Source organism: Mya arenaria, chromosome 10 (assembly GCF_026914265.1).
Source record: "Mya arenaria isolate MELC-2E11 chromosome 10, ASM2691426v1".
NCBI classification, from domain to species: Eukaryota; Metazoa; Mollusca; class Bivalvia; order Myida; family Myidae; genus Mya; species Mya arenaria.
Window position 1 is genome coordinate 44,696,455 of NC_069131.1, and position 20,367 is coordinate 44,716,821.

The 20,367-nt window shown below is 36.1% G+C and overlaps 1 protein-coding gene across 1 annotated transcript; it reads right to left on the bottom strand.

Moving 5' to 3' along the window:
- Positions 1-3,421: 3,421 nt before the first annotated feature.
- On the bottom strand, positions 3,422-13,981 carry LOC128204219 (glycoprotein-N-acetylgalactosamine 3-beta-galactosyltransferase 1-like). The gene is made up of 8 exons (XM_052905608.1): positions 13,935-13,981; positions 13,068-13,230; positions 8,901-8,996; positions 8,210-8,454; positions 7,540-7,686; positions 6,540-6,776; positions 6,165-6,344; positions 3,422-3,680 (listed from the first exon to the last, which is right to left on the bottom strand). Exons 2-8 carry the CDS (start codon positions 13,165-13,167, stop codon positions 3,489-3,491), a joined length of 1,197 nt encoding a protein of 398 aa, XP_052761568.1. The 5' UTR covers positions 13,168-13,230; positions 13,935-13,981; the 3' UTR covers positions 3,422-3,488.
- Positions 13,982-20,367: the final 6,386 nt, after the last annotated feature.

Consider the following 20,367-nt stretch of genomic DNA (forward strand, 5'->3'; position numbering starts at 1 on the left):
TCGAGCTCTTTGAACAGTTTTATCAAGACGAGAAGTTTCGTACTAGGAGAGGTTTTCAACAACGCAATACCAAGGGCAGTAATGTCAGGTGCGTCCATGCTTCCCTGTTCATTGTTTTGAGTGGAAAACGTCCTCGATTCGGTGAGTATTACCACTGTTTTCTATATGTATGAACGATAATTTTAGAAACGACCTTTTGCACCGAATGAAGAGCAATTCGTCGTTTACGAAGACGCTTGTTTTAGATCAAAATAATGCCTGTATTTAAATATCTCGTGAAAACAATGCAGGTTCTTACTAGGCTTCCCGACTCACTCAATGCATTTTTTTGCTTCAAAACAACTATTTAATACCGTTCTCTTGCGTACAAACCCCACCCGATGCTTTGTTTTGGACAATAACAGTATTGCTATTGTTTTCCGAATGCAGACAGCCAATTTAAATCGGCTCTTTTACGAAAATGCTTGCTGGTTCATTCTGTACATTTTTAGAATCTAGGTTCATCCCAAATCTGGAAGATCTATGTCACACTGTATTAACCCGAATAACCAGTCGTTTTGTTTTAGTTTTTCACAAAAAATAGTTTTGTTAATTATTTAATAAGAGAATTAAATAAAATAAGAGAGTGTACAGATATATATTTTTTTTTCAGGGAATAAAAGATGAAACGAAAGGAGAGATCAAACCTGAATCTAAATAGACAAAAAACAAGACGTTTAAAGGTAGTCCATATAAATGGCATAGTAAATTAACTCTGCATACTTTATGATAAAATAAAAATAGAGGTTCTTTATATATTAAAGGGACCAAAAAGTGTTTTTTCTGAAAAGAAATTCAAGACAATTTTTAAAGAAATAATTACTCTTTCATATCATAATTGTAGAAATTCAAAAAAAAATCGAGTCGGAGCTAGACCGGGTTGGAACCGGTGTCGCCAAAATTGCAGTCCAGTGTGGTATCCACTGTGCTACGAAGGCCTACCCTAAACGGTTGGAATATTTAAGCTAAAACTTGGTTTTAACACGTGAAAATAAATTAATTTTGAACTATGTGTACTTCAGTTAGTAAGTTTAAATGCATTGTGCAAATCGATACGAAGTTTGTGTCAGGTTTAGCTAAAGAACTTCAGCGAACACGTTATATATTACCTTTTTGGACGTGTTAGCTGAAGAGAACGCCGTATCCAAACCCTACCGTAATTTGTGACATTTTTATGTCACGCTGTTATTTCACTTGTATGCATTTTACACACAAAATATATCCTCAGGTAAATGAAGTAACTGGTTACTGGGGGTTACGCCATAACTTTAATGTGTTGTAAACATCAAAAAAATAAATATCAACATTAAAGTTATGGAAGCCAGAACTATGTCAGGTTTTGACAATGTTCTCTTTCATAATACGGAGTACAGCCCCTTTAAAAATTGCTTATGTAATAATGTAAGATAAAATTGTGGATTATTTAAAACTACCTTTTTAGGAAATAGCAATGAAAAGGAACTAACAGTTTACCTTAAAGAGTGTGCTATATGTTTACTTTGGCAATCGAAATAAAAAGGGAGACAACCTACAGGAAACAGTCAACAATTTAAGGTCTTAATGTTGTACGTTACACCTCAGTTGATAAAACTGCTTTATATAAATACATAACCGTGTCTCGACTAACTATATAACCTTAAAAAATAATTACAGTTCTACTTTAAGTAGAGAGCTTGTCAGTGTGTGTATACCAAGTGATAAATAACGTCATAAACGCTACGTCCGAAAACAATTTTTTTCTTCGAATGAAGACTTTAAACAAAGATAACTTACCTATTTCGTCACCATTTTAAATGAAATATAGCGCAGTCTACGCCGCTAACAGAGCCCCGCCTTCGGTCGTTTGCCAGTGTTTTATTGAGAGTTTTGTTTCTTAAAACTCTTCGATAAAACTTTTCACAATACGACCGTCTGACGGAGCACTGTCAAAACATTATTTTGGAAACAGGTTTGTCGAGGTGATTGTTGAAACTAATCACTTTATCAAACTCCGGTAATACAACGAAGGCGGGGCTCCTAGGTGGCATAGATTGCCCTTTGTTTCATTTAAAATAGTGTAGTGATTGAAAAGTTATCTTCGATTTAAGTCTTCATTTTAAGCAAAATGTTGCCCTCCGAGGTAGCATATATGACGTAATTTATCACGTGGTATTCACACACTGCCTGTACAAAAAAATCGACGCCTTTTATTCGTTATTTTAATGTGCCATTGATCTTCCAAATTTGGGATGAACCTAGGTTCTAAATATGTACAGAATGAACCAGCAAGCATTTTCATAAAAGAACCGATTTAACTCCGAAATTGGCTGTCTGCATTCGAAAAACATTACTGTTATTGTCCAAAACAAAGCATCGGGTGGGGTTTGTACGCAAGAGAACGGTATTAAATAGTTGTTTTGAAGCAAAATATGCATTGAGTGAGTCGGGAAGCCTAGTAAGAACCTGCATTGTTTTCACGAGATATTTTAAAACAGACATTATTTTGATCTAAAACAAGCGTTTTCGTAAACGAGCAATTGCTCTTCATTCGGTGCAAAAGGTCGTTTCTAAAAATTATCGTTCATACATATAGAAAACAGTGGTAATACTCACCGAATCAAGGACGTTTTCCACTCAAAACAATGAACCGGGAAGCATGGACGGACCTGACATTACTGCCCTTGAATACTACTGATGACAATCCAAATTGATTAAAATATATGCTCAATCAGTGTGTGTATACCACGTGATAAATTACGTCATATATGCTACGTCGGAAGGCAAGGTATTGCTTAAAATAAAGACTTAAATCAAAGACTTTTCTTATACTACACCATTTTCAATACAACAAAGGGCAGTCTATGCCACTAAAAGAACACTGCCTTTGTTTTATTACCGAAGTTTGATAATATGGTTAGTTTTATCAAACACATCGACAAACCTGTTTCCAAAATTATGTTTTGACAGTGCTCCGTCAGACGGCCGCATTGTGAAAGGTTTGTCGAAGTGTTTAAAGAAACTAAACTCTCAATCAAACTCTGGTAAACGACCGAAAGCGGGGCTTCGTAAGTGGCGTAGACTGCGCCAAGTTTCATCTAAAATAGTGAAGAAATAGTAAAGTTATCTTTGTTTTAAGTCTTCATTCGAAGCAAAATATTGCCTTCTGACGTAGCATTTATGACGCAATTTATCACGTGGTATGCACACACTGTCAATGTACATTCTGCATGCAAGCAAGGAAGGTCACTTTTAGACAGATTGTGAAAAATCAGTCTTAGTTATCAAACCATTCCTTGGAGTCTGGATGAAACGCTTCCCAGGTCGGAAAAAAGGATTGGGGTCACATACAACGCAAGCAATAAGATAAATAAGCACACCATCAAATAAACACAAGCAACAAATGTTAATGCATTCATAGTGTCAACTCACTAAATTTCATAACTATGAACATTGACATGTATTTATACACATCACGTGGTCTTTACAGTTGGAACTCCATTGGGTAACTTCTTGATCTTTTTATAGGTAAAAAAATCTTTGTAGCTTCCGATCATGTGACGCCCAAACACGTGCGTCTTGTAGAGAAGGTGGTCAAACACGAGCATGTCACGTGTCTGCATTCTGTGAAATGTCACGCTCAACTGACTACAGCATTCCGATCCCTGCAATTGTAACACATGCATAACTTCGTGGGATTTGAATTCATTTCACAATAGAATGGACAATTTTTACAGAAATTGCAACAGTGTGGCTTTGGTATTTTACATTTGTATCCGCATCTTACCAAAAGGTACAATATTCGCTCGCTAGTTGGAGGAGCTTTCTCATTTCTTGTTATACAGTATACGTGAGCTGACTTTTACCAAACTGGACTGGTATACCCGAGCGAAGTGAATGACATATTCATCATGTAGTCTAAAATATTAGACGTGTTATACGGGATTCTTCCACTCCCTAACGTCTAAACGGGTTTGTGCAAAAACCGGGGGGGGGGGGCTAAAATATTGAAATTGCATTTAGTTAAGTATTTTATGTTTGAAACGTATAATAAAGGTTTATATTCATATATGACCATGTAAGTGCAAAGCTTTTTTGCACACAACAAGCATTAAATGCATTAAAACACTTGATTTACCTTTCCAATAAAACGAAACTCGACTGACACAGACAACAATTATGCCAAGCGAAACAACTCGACCGAATCTTAATAACTCGGTCACCTCCGACAAGCTTCGAGATGGGCCTCGTAAATACAATCGTAGCAACTCGGCCATGACCGAAGTGTTCCGATTGATGTAAAATTGTGAACTGCAGCCTTGCATGTAGATATCGTAATGTTTTGACATATCAAAAATCGTAAAAAAAACCGTCAACGTACAATTATTTGGACTAGTTGGTCATGGTCATCAAAGTCCTTTCTATTATGAAATGAACCTTGTCCCACTAAAATTATTATAATCACTCTCGCACACAACCTTCGTATATTCAAGGTGAATTAGAATAGGTTTTGGTGAGGCACCCTTTTAAATTCGATCGAGTTGTGTCCCTTTAAAATGGACACGCGTTGTTTTCATGTCAGTGATTTTCGATATGTCAATATATATGGGGATATAAATACCGCATCAACAATCGTTCGATTTGGATAAATACGCGAATTACTCAACGAGTACATAACCGTAGGGATGATATTTCAAGCTTCTCTTTGTAATGCATGCGCAAAGTTTGCATGTCAGTCTGTATTTAACAGGGTTTTTTTTTGGGGGGGGGGGGATTTTCGTTGTTATTGAACAGCTTCATTGTTTCGTAATTGGCGTTTTCAGTGTTGGGTATCCGCATTTCGTCTGATTATGTTAGAATTGTATCAATAACTGGCATAACAGTTTCATTTACTTGTAGCTTAGTCTTTAACCTTTCCGGCAGTGTTAGCTAAAGAACTTCAGCGAACACGTTATATATTACCCTTTTTGGACGTGATCGCTGAAGAGAACGCCGTATCCAAACCCTACCAGAATTCGTGACATTTTTATGTCACGCTGTTATTTCACTTGTATGCATTGTACAGACAAAATAGCTGTATCCTTAGGTAAATGAAGTAAAATGTATTTCACAAACTCATTTTCAAAACCAAAAAACGCTTTGAAGATAGTTGATTTAGCATTTTAATAAATCCTATTACAAGCATTCCTTATCTAGGTCATAGTTGAGTTCAAATTTAATCACGTGACACCAATATTTTCAGAAAATACTCATGTGACCTAGTGTTTATTTTGCTGTTATTTTTTCTATTTCGAATAATTAATAAATAATTTAACAAATTTGGAATAAATAAATAGTTTTTACTTATCAAAAGGTATTTACAGCCTTACTGCATGCAATTGGATTCAACTAAATGAACAATGAGAATCCGATGCTATAAATAGAATCCATTGACGTCATCATGGTCATGTGATTGCATTGCATCATCACACTCGATTGATTCTGGTTAACTTTACTATGGGGGTTACGCCATAACTTTAATGTGTTGTAAACATCAAAAAAATAAATATCAACATTAAAGTTATGGAAGCCAGAACTACGGCAGTGTAAAAAATATAGCATTTTGTGAAATATTTTAGGAAATACTTGACATTGTTCAGGGCAACTGTAGTTATGGGGATTTCTGGACTTGGGAGCCTTATCTATATATATATACATACTGATTGTTTTCATGTTATACTCTTAGAAATTTATTGAAATGTTATATTATCAATTTTAATTATTTTTTGTTGATTTTTATACAACACTGAAGGGCCACATTTATTTATTTTTTAATCAATATCAAAGGACCGAAGGCCATATTTTAGTGACCAAGCTATGTGACGATCACCTTGGAATACACGTTGTTAAATTAAGGGGAAGTAATCATGTTTTGATAAATATACTATGCATGTATCGATAACTTTCCATGACACAACTCTTGCTTTTTTGTTCACGTTGTATGTTATGTATGTTGGGCCGATGGCCTGTAACAACTAAATAAACTGTTGACTTAACTTGTACAATTCTAAATCATGTTCGGCTGCAGGTTCTGTTTCGGTCAATTAATCCAACCCCATGTGTTTTGAAGTTCAATCCAATCCAAACAAGGCAAAGTAAAGTAACCATACCCCTTTAGGTTTATTTCTGGCGTAAAAATACAGCCACTGCGGGGGCGGACCGGGAATGTAATCGTTTATATGGTCCGGGTGGAAACTTTCTCGCTCAAAGCGATCCACGGAGCTATATATAGGTACACCTGCACGCAGAGCGCACCGCCCGACCTCAAGATCCTCGAAACTGCCCTTCTCCTAAGGAGTAATGTATACTGATATGACATAAGTTAAAAGAGGTTAATTCATCTTTATTTAACATGTATATGAAGCGACTACCACTTGTTTGTCTAAAAGTTGCTAGTTAACTATCAAATGAGACAGGAAAAGAGATTAACTTACTTTAAAATCGAGCTAGATTATTAATACGGAAGCAATGATAGTAATATTTACCTGACACATGCCCTTCTTTTGTATACCTCCCTCTACGAGGACTTTAAGCCCCGCCCTGTTAAACACATATCCCGCCCCTCCGCTCATGTACGGCGAGTCAAACCAGGCAGGCTCAAGCTGGAAACCCATATATGCGGGCTTGTCAGGGTCGAGGCCATGCAACAGGAAACGCATGTTCTCCATGATGACGTAGGTATCATCGTCAGCTTTGAGGAACCAATCAAAGTTTTCCATTTCCTGTAATCAATAAATTATGATAGGAATATGTTTGAATCTAAAGCCATATTGTTACTCTTCATCTTGGAGAAGATTTGATGGTTTTATATCTCGGCCCGTTCTTGCGGCATTGCCGTTTTGAATCATTCTCAATGATGGCTTTTTTGAGACACCGTATTACTCATTTTTGTATGTGCTCTTAAAACGACTGAGGCTGGTTACACATATGGACATTATTTGAACTGATTCTTAATTGCAAGTATTTGTCATTAATGAATTGTATGCTCGTGATCAAGTCATTCTAAAAATAGAAAACTAATCGTTGAAAAGTAAAACTTGAAACTTGTTGAAAAGTCGTCAATTGGCCCACGTTGGCTTTAAATATTGCACACGCACAGACTTCTCAAGTTACGCAGTATTTAAAACTGTCCTTCATTTGAACGTTTAAGTCGCTGTGTGAGGTCTGAGATTTATGCAAACGATGTACATGTATATCTAACATCAAATATTAAGCACGCACATTAAATATTAATGAGTGTAAGTTCATGGTTTCAGCCCTCAATATCAGTATGATCCACGCCCTGCAGCATTCCGCATTCTCATTGATTTGATTTAATTTCATATCTGTATTTGAAATACAATAATTCAGCCACAATCGTTGGCATACTGTATATATGTTAGCGTAGTAGAGTCGTTAGTTTAAATATATATGCAGACTTCGAAATGGAAGTAACGGATAGTTATCAACTTATTATAGAATGAATACATATAAGTGAGGTGTAACCTGTATATACAAGTACTGCAGCACCTCCCGCGACTTCTCTGTAAGGTTGTCATATCCCTCTGGCGAATCAATGAACATCATGTCGTCAATGGCGATCACTGTGAACGTGTCCCCATTCGCTGTCTGATACTCCTTCCGGTCCCCAGCCTTAAAAGGGGTGGGCATTCATTTTCACATTCTTTATTTATCTATTTTATATTGTTTGTACTGCCAGTGTGTGTTGTTTTGCCAGGGTCTTCATTTAACCGGGATCTCGGGTAAAGTTCAGGCGTCAGTTTCTATTGCTTTATCAACGATTTAAGTGAAGATATCGTGATGATCTCACTGCGGAATGTTGTTTGTATAAGTATGGTTCAAAGGCAGCATGATTGGACTTTATTTTATTTTTTATTAAAACATAACTCGTGAAACGGCCATCAAATGGTGTTATGAATGTCATAACTATATGTATAGTATCGATTAAAACAGAGCACATTCCATGCGGAGAACATCGAATAAAGGCCTTGGGATCGCGCTGCATGACGAGGAGGGTATGGGGTCTTTTTCTTTTGCAAATGTTACTATGATTTAAAATCTAGGATCAAAACATATAAAGGCAGCAGCGTTCCTGTAATAGTTTTCAGAACATATTGTATTTATTCTGTCACCCGGGGATTCATCATTAGAATACCTCGAGGTTGAAGTTCACGGTGGGAGCGGGCGAGGTAGGCGGGGCATCAGGCGGCGGCTGCTGCTGATTTAATATCGTCTCGTCGCCGGAGGCGGAAGCAAAAAACACGTGCTTGTTGCATCGAGGTGCCCACGTAAAATTGACGCCGGCGGCCTTTGACACAAGACCCGACTTAGTGGTCAAAATCCAGCAGTATATGCGTACCTTATCGAATATTGCCTGGGCCTCGGTTTCGTCCACAAAAACTATTAAAGAGGGAAAAGGAAAATTGATATGTATTCAGAAAGCTAGAAAACTGTTTATGAAATATTTTTGTATTGATTTCTTTTGGTGGTTATAGGAGTGGCGAAGGGGCACCTTGCAATACTACGTATTTTGTTTATTACACTAAGTCGTAATGAAAATCTTCTCTTGCTTTGCCTCCCTAGTATTGTAGTGTACTGGATATAGCTCAAGCATACAAACTCGAAAAGAACTTTTCAGTTACCAGAAATGAATATACATGTCGCAGACGGATATAATGGGCTGAATATGTGAGAGATTTCAGACCGTGGCGGACATTCAATTGACAATTATTGGTATACACTCTTAATGTCCAAACTGAGTTTTGAGGGATATAAAATGTTCGGCGGAAAGATGGATTGGGCAGGGGTGTGTAAAAAAGCAGGCTCGGAAGAGTCAAAAGACAGACCGTCGTCGTGTGTAAGCGGCGGCTGACGAGAGAGGCGGTCGGGCTGAATGCCCACGTCAATACCGATCGCCATTTCTGACACCGCCGGAACCATTACTAAAAATACATGAAATTTAACGGCATTAGGTGACTTGTTCTATATTTGAAAGCATACAACACCAGGAACCATTACTAAAATACATGAAATTTAACGGCATTAGGTGACTTGTTCTATATTTGAAAGCATACAACATCTTACCACAGAATAATTTATGAATAAATGTGTTTCTTCAAATAAGGCGAGCACATTGCCCATTTGTTTGGTAAATTGGCAATAGCATTTATCAATAACACGCCACATATATAATGGCGAATAACATAGTTTATCAAAAAGTACAATGCGGGACTTATTCAAAACATAAATGAACTTGAACTTCACTTTATATGTGCGTTTGGTGTTCAAGATGTCACAGGATGGCATTATTGTGTATGGCGTTAAACATGTCAATGGATGGTTTACCATTGTGTATGGCGTTAAGAGTGTCACTTGATGGTTTACCATTGTGTATGGCGTTAAGCGTGTCACTGGATGGTTTACCATTGTGTATGGCGTTAAACATGCCATAGGATGGTTTACCATTGTGTATGGCGTTAAACGTGTCAGAGGATGGTTTACCATTGTGTAAGGCGTTAAACGTGTCAGAGGATGGTTTACCATTATGTATGGCGTTAAAAGTGCCACTGGATGGTTTACCATTGTGTATGGCGTTAAACATGTCAAAGGATGGTCTACCATTGTGTATGGCGTTAAACATGTCACTTGATGGTTAACCATTGTGTATAGCGTTAAACGTGTCACTGGATGGTTTACCATTGTGTATGGCGGATGGTTTACCATTGTGTATGGCGTTAAACATGTCACTGAATGGTTTACCATTGTGTATGGCGTTAAACATGTCAGAGGATAGTTTACCATTGTGTATGGCGTTAAACATGTCACTGGATGGTTTACCATTGTGTATGGCGTTAAACATGTCAGAGGATGGTTTGCCATTGTGTATGGCGTTAAACATGTCACTGGATGGTTTGCCATTGTGTAAGGCGTTAAACATGTCAGAGGATGATTTACCATTGTGTATGGCGTTAAACATGTCACTGGATGGTTTACCATTGTGTAAGGCGTTAAACGTGTCAGAGGATGGTTTACCATTGTGTATGGCGTTAAACGTGTTACTGGATGGTTTACCATTGTGTATGACGTTAAACATGTCACTGGATGGTTTACCATTGTGTATAGCGTTAAACGTGTCACTGGATGGTTTACCATTATGTATGACGTTAAACGTGTCACTGGATGGTTTACCATGGTGACTGGCGTTAAACGTGTCATATGATGGGTGTAACACGTGTCACGGATGGTTTACCCTTGTGTATGGTGTAAACATGTCATAGAATGATGTACCATTATGTATGGTGTAACACATGTCACGGATGGTTTACCATTGTTTATGGTGTATCATGTCATAGGATGATGTACCATTATGTATTGTGTAACACATGTCACGGATGGTTTACCATCGTGTATGGTGTAAACATGTCATAGGATGATGTACCATTATGTATGGTGTAAACATGTCATAGGATGATTTACCATTATGTATGGTGTAACACATGTCACGGATGGTTTACCCTTGTGTATGGTGTATACATGTCATAGGATGATGTACCATTATGTATTGTGTAAACATGTCATAGGATGATCTACCATTATGTATGGTGTCAACATGTCATAGGATGATTTACCATTATGTTAGGTGTAACACATGTCACGGATGATTTACCATTATGTATGGTGTAAACATGTCATAGGATGATGTACCATTATATATGGTGTAACACATGTCACTGATGGTTTACCCTTGTGTATGGTATAAACATGTCATAGGATGATGTACCATTATTTTAGGTGTAACACATGTCACTGGTCGATCCATCATTGTGTATCGTGTAAAACATGTCGCAGGATTATGTACCATTGTGTATAATGTAATACATGTCACAAGATTACGTACTATAGTGTATAGTGTAAAACATGTCACTGGTCGATCCACCATTGTTGTTTTTGTAAAACATGTCACAGGATTATGCACTATTGTGTATAGTGTAAAACATGCCCCTGGATGGTTAACCTTTGTGTTTTGTGTAAAACATGTCACTGGTCGATCAATCATTGTATTTTATGTAAAACATGTCATAGGATTAGGTTCTATAATGTTATGTGTTAAACATGTCTCTGGTCGATCCACCATTGTGTTTTGTGTAAAACATGTCAGAGGATTATTAAATAATAATAATAATAATAATAATAATAATAATAATAATAATAATAATAATAATAATAATAATAAACGTGTTTAGGTCATTTTTATATCATATTTGACTATTAGTAAATTCCAGGAATTTCAGGTTCTGTTTATATTTTTAACCTGTTTCCCTGATGTACAATTTCACAGTTAGCAATATCACTTACTATACAATTGATATCAATGTATAAGATTATACGATACAGTTATCAATGTATAAGATTATACGATACAGTTATCAATGTATAAGATTATACGATACAGTTATCAATGTATAAGATTATACGATACAGTTATTCTGATATGGCAATGCTTGATTCCATTATGACTTTTTTGCAAATTCCAGAAATTCTAACGTTTATTTATAGTTATAACACTTTAACCAAATAATCACCTTTCTCATTTTATGGTAATCAGCAACTTAAGTTTGTTGTAGAGCAGTTGAATATAACAGTGTGTGTATACCACGTGATAAATTACGTCATATATGCTACGTCGGCCGCATTGTGAAAGGTTTGTCGAAGTGTTTAAAGAAACTAAACTCTCAATCAAACTCTTGTAAATGACCGAAGGCAAGGCTCTGTAAGCGGCGTAGACTGTGTCTTGTTTCATTTTAAATGGTGAAGAATTAGTGAAGTTATCTTTGTTTAAAGTCTTTTTTCAAATCAAAATATTGCCTTCCGACGTAGCATTTATGACGCAATTTATCACTTGGTATACACACACTGTATATGTTTCAGCTTAATTTCTTCCAGTTCTTGGCAAACTCCAAAAAAATTCCCACCCAAAGTTGTTTTTTTTAAACATTTTTACCCAAAAACTCATATTTCCAATTATAGATGATGTGTCAATGTATAGTGTTTATGTTATGGTGCTGTATAATAATTATTCAACAAAGTTATTCTGGTACGATTATTGTTAAATAAAAGTTTGATACGGACAAATTCCAGATATTCATACTTATGTTTACATTTTTAACATTTTACCCCAAATATAATATTTCACTATAAATAATGAGTCGACACATAAGGTATGTTATTGTGCTGTATACTATCTATTAAATACGGATATTCCGGTAATTGTTATTGCTAAATTAAATTTCAATGTAGACAAATTTCAGAAATTAATACTTTTGTTAACATTTTTTAACATTTTACCCCAAAATTCCTATTTCACAACATTATATTAGACATTAGATATATCATGGTGCTGTATACTACCTAATAAATATAGTTTTTCTAAATTTTCTTTTGTTAGATCTAATTTTAATAGAGACAAATCCCAGAAATTTATACTTCTGTTTACTTTTTTTAACATTTTACCTCAAAAATCACAATTAACAATATATGATGAGTCTACACATTAGATGTGTTATAGCGCTGTTTACTATCTTATACATATAGTTATTCTGATATTTTCTATTGCTATATGTTATTTTGATATAGACAAATCCCAGAAATTCATACTTTTGTTAACATTTTTTAACGTTTTACCCCAAAAATCACATTTTACAATATTTTATGTGCCTTAATATCAGGTATGCTATCATGCTGTATAGTATCTATAAAATAGAGTTATTTTGGGGATTTTAATGCTAGATCCAAATTTGATACAAATATCAGAAATTCATACTTTTGTTTACAATTTTTAACATTTTACCCCAAAAATCACATTTTGCACCGTTAGATTTTTCTATATTTTTTTTCCACAGACAGCAGATATCAAACAACACAAATATGCAAAAATCATTTCTGTGCATTTTTCCCCTTTATTTGCATTTTCAGCACAGGGTGTATGGCGTTAAACATGCCAATTGATAGTTTACCTTTGTTTGAGAACATAAAGTACACGGACATGACAACGGTGAAGATGATGACTAAGGAGACGATGATAAACTTGGAGAGGTTTGTGGTGGTGCCCTGCATTTTGTTTCCAGCGGAAGAGACGTAATGGAATGACGCCACGTGGTGATTGAAGGTATTCGTTCTCTGGATTGGTGAGTATGATGACAGCTTGAGACTTATGGAAACATTTGAAATCGTTTTAAAAGCTAAACTCTCACAGATTGAAAGTTTTGATATTTTTATTTATATATATTTTTGTCTCATAATTAGCTGATTTTGGCATCAATGCTGAATTTTATTCATAGAATATAACTTACAATAGAACATACCTCAATTGTTAGAAAAACGGTCAAAATTTTCCGAAAGCGTTAGTAACGCTTTAGCCATTAAACTTCAATTTTCGACCATAACTATGAAAAACTAACGACCTTATATTTAGTCAGCCTTCTAATATTACTGGTTTCCAGACATTTGCACAAAACATTCGCTCATTCCAAGTATTTAAAGAAGAGGAAAGTTGTCAAAACGGTCAATACGTGAGAGTGCAGCTTAAAAGTCAAGGGGCAAAAAAGAGCACCATTAGTTATTCAAGAAAAACGTTACATAACTTGCTACATCTACAAAGTTAAAATTGTTTCTGCCAAACGTTGACTTTTGGACATTGTACAAGTAAACTATTCGATTACACTATTAATTTATTAAACTATTCGATTACTCTGTTGCATGTTAACCAACATCTTATGTATAATAAACTGATAACACTACCTTGTATCAAAACAGATGGAAATTTTATCTTTATGTTATTCCTTTTTACGAAAATACGCCTTCATAAAAAATGCTTAAATTACTTAAATTCGAAGATATCCAAAATAGTTTGTCCATAAGTTCCTAATATAGTTGTTATTCTACACTGTCCGATAACAATACTGAGTATCTTCAGTGTTGCTACACTCTTGATAAAGGACAGGATCTTACCTTATCTTCTGTGAGTCAACATTTGTTCTTAAAGAAACCTTCCCTATGTCCCGTCTATCTCTCTCTCTATATCTCTCTCTCTATCCCTCTCTGTGAACCAAGTCTTAAAGGACTGTTTGTGGGTTAACGCCACCATGGATGAAGTAAATAAAATCAATTCAGGCAAGTTGCACTTTGTCGGGGAAATGGGTTGTAATATCTAGGCTCAGGCGCTTGTGTTCCCTCATCATTACGAAACGGAAAGAAACAGAAACGGGTGACTATTCTTTACTGTTGTAAAACTGGTGCAGTGCCCTTTAAAAAAATACATGCTTATCATAAGTCCATACTTCAAAACACGAGCGCAAACGTTTACTTTCTATGCTCATGGGTCCAAATGGGTCATGATTATTCATATAAGGACAATCTCGGCGTTTATTTTTAGGAATTAACAAGATATCTTGACTCCTTTTACTCTACCTGCAACAGAAAACTGTCGACCGTAATGATAACGTTGTTCTAAGCACGTGCAAGTAACTCAACTAGCTGCCAGCGAAAACTGTCGACAACAATAATTACTTTGTTCCAAACACGTGCAAGTAACTCGACTAGCTGCCAGTGAAAACTGTCGATTACACTAATTCCTTTATTCTAAACACGTGCAAGTAACTCGACTAGCTGCTAGTGAAAACTGTCGACTACATTAATTACTTTGTTCTAAACACGTGCAAGTAACTCAATTAGCTGCTAGTGAAAACTGTCGAATATACTAATAACTTTGTTCTAAACACGTGCAAGTAACTCGACTAGCTGCCAGTGAAAACTGTCGACAACAATAATTACTTTGTTCCAAACACGTGCAAGTAACTCGACTAGCTGCTAGTGAAAACTGTCGACTACATTAATTACTTTGTTCTTAACACGTGCAAGTAACTCAATTAGCTGCTAGTGAAAACTGTCGAATATACTAATAACTTTGTTCTAAACACGTGCAAGTAACTCAACTAGCTGCCAGTGAAAACTGTCGACAACAATAATTACTTTGTTCCAAACACGTGCAAGTAACTCGACTAGCTGCTAGTGAAAACTGTCGACTACATTAATTACTTTGTTTTTAACACGTGCAAGTAACTCAATTAGCTGCTAGTGAAAACTGTCGACTACACTAATAACTTTGTTCTAAACACGTGCAAGTAACTCGACTAGCTGCTAGTGAAAACTGTCGACTACACTAATAACTTTGTTCTAAACACGTGCAAGTAACTCAACTAGCTGCTAGTGGAAACTGTCGACTACACTAATAACTTTGTTCTAAACACGTGCAAGTAACTCAACTAGCTGCTAGTGGAAACTGTCGACTACACTAATAACTTTGTTCTAAACACGTGCAAGTAACTCAACTAGCTGCTAGTGGAAACTGTCGACTACACTAATAACTTTGTTCTAAACACGTGCAAGTAACTCAACTAGCTCAACTCGACTACAACCTTACTTTGTTCTAAAAAAGTGCAAGTAACTCAACTAGCTGCTAGTGGAAACTGTCGACTACACTAATAACTTTGTTCTAAACACGTGCAAGTAACTCAACTAGCTGCTAGTGGAAACTGTCGACTACACTAATAACTTTGTTCTAAACACGTGCAAGTAACTCAACTAGCTGCTAGTGGAAACTGTCGACTACACTAATAACTTTGTTCTAAACACGTGCAAGTAACTCAACTAGCTCAACTCGACTACAACCTTACTTTGTTCTAAAAAAGTGCAAGTAACTCAACTAGCTGCTTGTGAAACCTGTCGACTACAATATTTATCCGGAAAGCTGCAGAAACAAGCTCAGTAGCAAAAAGTTTAAACATAAACCCGGTTTAATGGCATTGGTTACACGCCAAAGACATACAACATAAAATCACAAACAAGAAACATGAAAGAACAGCACAAAACTCCACAAACAGCACAGTGCATACATATACTATATATAAAAAAAACTAGGTATAATTATCAAGGATTGTTTAGGTACCGCATTGGGACGGTCAGTAAAATGTAAATTTACTGGGGGTTTAAACCAGTTTGTGTGCACAAACCTCACTCTTATCCTAACAATCCTAGGTTGTCCGGTTAGCGCAGTGGTTAGCGCACTCGCTTCTCACCTAGGCGACCCGGGTTCGATTCCCGGCTTGGGCGCATGTGAGTTTGGTTTGTGGTCACCAAGCCGGACAAGTGGGTTTCCTCCGGGTTCTCCGGTTTCCCCCACAACACAAGACCACACTCTCGCGTAATATCGTGCCAACGAGAGAGATTAATATAATGTTATAATAACTTGTTTCACAATCGTTGTAAAATAAATATGTTTAAACTAACAATCCTAAATAAAGATAAAACGCAATAGCCCGGCAGATTAGTGAAAAATTCGTTCACATTGCGGTACAAGCACCAAAATTGACATAGAGACTCTTTTGGATCTACTTATTCGAAAAATCCCGCTTTTTTCAAAATGGCCGCCATTCAAGTAAATCAATACTGTTTTTATTATTTAACTTGACATGCATGACCACGCTAAACAACGGGTTTAAATAAAATTATTAATTCAATGCATATTTAAAAAAAAATATATTTCAAAAAAGTAAAATATTGATTTCCGATTTTAGTGATGTATATTTGTGTATTTATGTGTTTTATGTTTCATTAAAAAATATAAGCTTTTTTCTAAAACAATTTCAGCCTTTTCTGTGTTATTTTTTTCTTTTTTATTTACGAACACGCCCTGACTTTGAATACATTCTAGCCTGCACAATTGTATTGACACAGAGCTGTACGCGGGAGTCTAAAGCGATAACACTTCCACTTGGTGCTGTCCAAAATCTTTTCCACATATCACCGTGCTTTTTCCAGTCCTTGTCAGCAAGGGTTTTGATTTCCATTTGACGTATATTGATAGGCCCCATATGCAACTTGCTTAGTATGCAGCACGCTTAACATGTTGAATAAAAGCTTCTTGCATTGGAGGAATTGATTCATATGACCTTTGTTTTTGAGCAAACAATGTCAGTCTTTCTTCGTCAATACTATCAGTGGCGATAGAACTATCACATAGTGGCAACGAACTTTTCATGAATATTATGATCCTTTTCGTCAATTGTTGGTGAGTTTTATAAAAACAGTAGAAGCATACATTTCATGTCTGTCATGCACTCTGTTTCCCTTGTCAACAGAATGCAGATACGACATCACATTCAATAAAAGTATGGAAAAATAGAAGGCCGTTGCATTTCAGGGCCAATTGACACACTTATATCATGTATGGAACTTCGATTGTTATCCTTGACCAAATGCATCCCGCAGCTTTTATACATCAAGAAGCTGTAGAATTGGCATAACATTGACCGCAATGACAAGAACGTCTGTGTAGCTGGCTCTTCTTATAATGGTTTTGTAACCGTCTGCTGCTGTGTTTTGCATGGAAGAAGATTCATGTGTCTGCTTCCCTTTGAAATGTTTGTGTCCTTCAAGACTTACTGACTGATTGCAGACAACACCATCTTCTTGAGTGACTACAACAGTTAACTATTATTTGGATACATCTTCACAAAATTATCCACCATAAATTTAAATAGCTCAGTCTTGTTGGATGGGATCTCTGAAGACGCTACGCCAATATTGTGGGATTTTCTTTGTCAGTCACTCTGCGTTTAGCTCCTATGCCTCACATTGTTCATGTTTCAGATTTTAAAGTAGAGGACCAGTATACGTCAAACAGAATATCTATTCCCGCGTAAATACAACTACGTGCTTTTACTTTTGAGACTACTTCCAGTGATGCATACTTAGTAGATTTGGCAAAAATGATGAAACCAGCCTCTAAAATTGACCCAGGTTGCGATTCCAGGCAGATTTGGAGATTACCATTATCATCCAGTGCAGCGGGAAAAGACTGATTCTCATGATGAAGAAAAAACGGTCACATTCTCTAGACAGGCAGAATAAGTGTAGAAAACAGACGACAATCGTCCTTTTTAAGATTTTCCCCTATGAATCATCCGCTATCGACTCTGGCTTTTGCCGAAAGAAATATGTCGTTTTCTTCTTGTTTGGCTAATAAAATAAGCACTGTATCAATCCCTTACAGGAACTTATTGAAGTGGGGTTTACCGTGATCATGATAAGAAGCAACCATTTCAGCAGCATTAAGATGTGCAAAACGTGTTGTTTTCAGTGTAAAAATATCCTTATTCTCCCCAGTAGTAGCATTGTCCTTATCATTTTAGTGTACAGCTTTTGTACGTTATCAAAGAAGGCCTTTTGTGTATGTTCTTTCTGTTCGTAATGTTTGTTATTTTTATTTGCATCCTAGACTTCAAATGTCAATTCATACTGAGCAACCATGTGACTGACTTCAGCTTCAGCACCATGGCACCATCCACCGTCATAGTTTGAATGGGTCATCAGTCACAACAATGGCACCACCATCACCTTTGATAACAGCACTAGCTCATCAGCTTGGCCAATAGCTTACGCTGAAAATCCACGATTAGATTTGTGAACAACAAATATTCCGTTATAAAATTCTGCAGCTAGCTGAGGATGTGCATGCTCAAGCACCATCATGTGTCTGAGATGTATTTAGAGCCATCACGCATAGTTCACATTGTTGTTTGCAAATTAATTATCCATCTCATAATTTGATGGTTCCAGTGGACTGAAATGCCGCGAGTTAAATATGCAGACCCAAGACATTATGCCAAACTTGTCTTCACCTTTCTTTTCAGGCCAATGACACTGTTTTGCTAATGCTTAGATTGTGTTTTTTTCCATCTTGTTTGTACAATGATACTTTCATTATATGACTAAATGAAGACATCATTTTAAACCTTGTTAAGGCGAGCTATGTCAGAAAGTTGTCTTTGAATTACTTTATAATATCTCTAGAGCTAGCACTGTTGTTACGGCTTGATTGCTTCGTTGACAGACGATGTTGGTATATGGTCGTTGAGTATTTGAAATTAATTCATCAGTTTATATGTTGTTGTTTTTTCATTATTCTATATTATTTTATAGTTGATGCGTGCTCTTATGAGGCTTATATATTTTAATTAAGTAATTTCTCATACATGATGTTGGGACAACAGTGAGGTTATGGCCATACTAACAAGTTAAACATTAGACTCCAGTTCCAGTGCACTTTTGTTTCACTGACCGTCTCAGGAAGCTTTCCCATCATTTGACGTAAAGTAATGTTGATGATAGTATGGTTTGTTTCGGGTGTTTGTATTTGTTTATATGGTGTAAGTTTGCTTTAGGTGTTTGTATTTGTATTTGTGTATGTGATGTTTGTATGTTTGTGTCTATAGTTCATTGTCGTTTGGGCGTTTACCTGTCCCTATAAAAGAGTTCATTTTTGAATGTTCGACTCCTGGGCTTGTCCCTGTAGTTTTCATTGTATTAATTATTATCTTACTGGTCCTGCATTTAACAAGACTACAGGTATGGGGCTTGATATTTAGCATCTGGGGCATTTAGCTTTACTAGAGAATATTTAGCTGACATTAAACCACATGCTGAGTTTTACGGCATTGGTTTTACCAGTGTGACCTGGTTATGCTTTGTCGTAAGTGATAGTAAGAGCTTCAAAAAAGTTTATAATTTTGTTTCTCTATAAAAGCAAATGTACTGTTTCAACTCAAATGCATTATGATAGAACTATTTAGTCATTATTTGTATTAAGTATAATTTTTTTCAGTCGGGATTGGCGGCCATCTTGAAAATGGCCGCCATTTTGAAAAAAGATGGCTTACGGGTTTTTCCAAACAAGTAACCTAGTAGGAATAATAGTGCAAATTTTGATGATTGTATCACAAACCAAAATCATTAAGATAGAACTGTTTGGTCAACTTTTGTATTAAGAATAATTTCTTTTAATCGGGATTAGCGGCCATCTTGAAATTGGCCGCCATTTTGAAAAAAAAGATGGCTAACGGGTTTTTCCAAACAAGTAACCTAGTAGGAATAATAATGCAAATTTTGATGATTGTATCACAAACCAAAATCATTAAGATAGAACTGTTTGGTCAACTTTTGTATTAAGAATAATTTCTTTTAATCGGGATTAGCGGCCATCTTGAAATTGGCCGCCATTTTGAAAAAAAAGATGGCTAAGGCCACAACAAATTAATCATTTGTTCGTCGGATTTGCCGCACCTAAAATTCGAAAAACGAAAAAAAAATAAAAAAACTCTTTTTTTGCGCCCGCACTTACTATTTGGCCGCGCATATTATTTTTTTTGTTTACTTCTGAATTTCCTCTATTTTCTGAAGTTATTTTACTAAGAATTT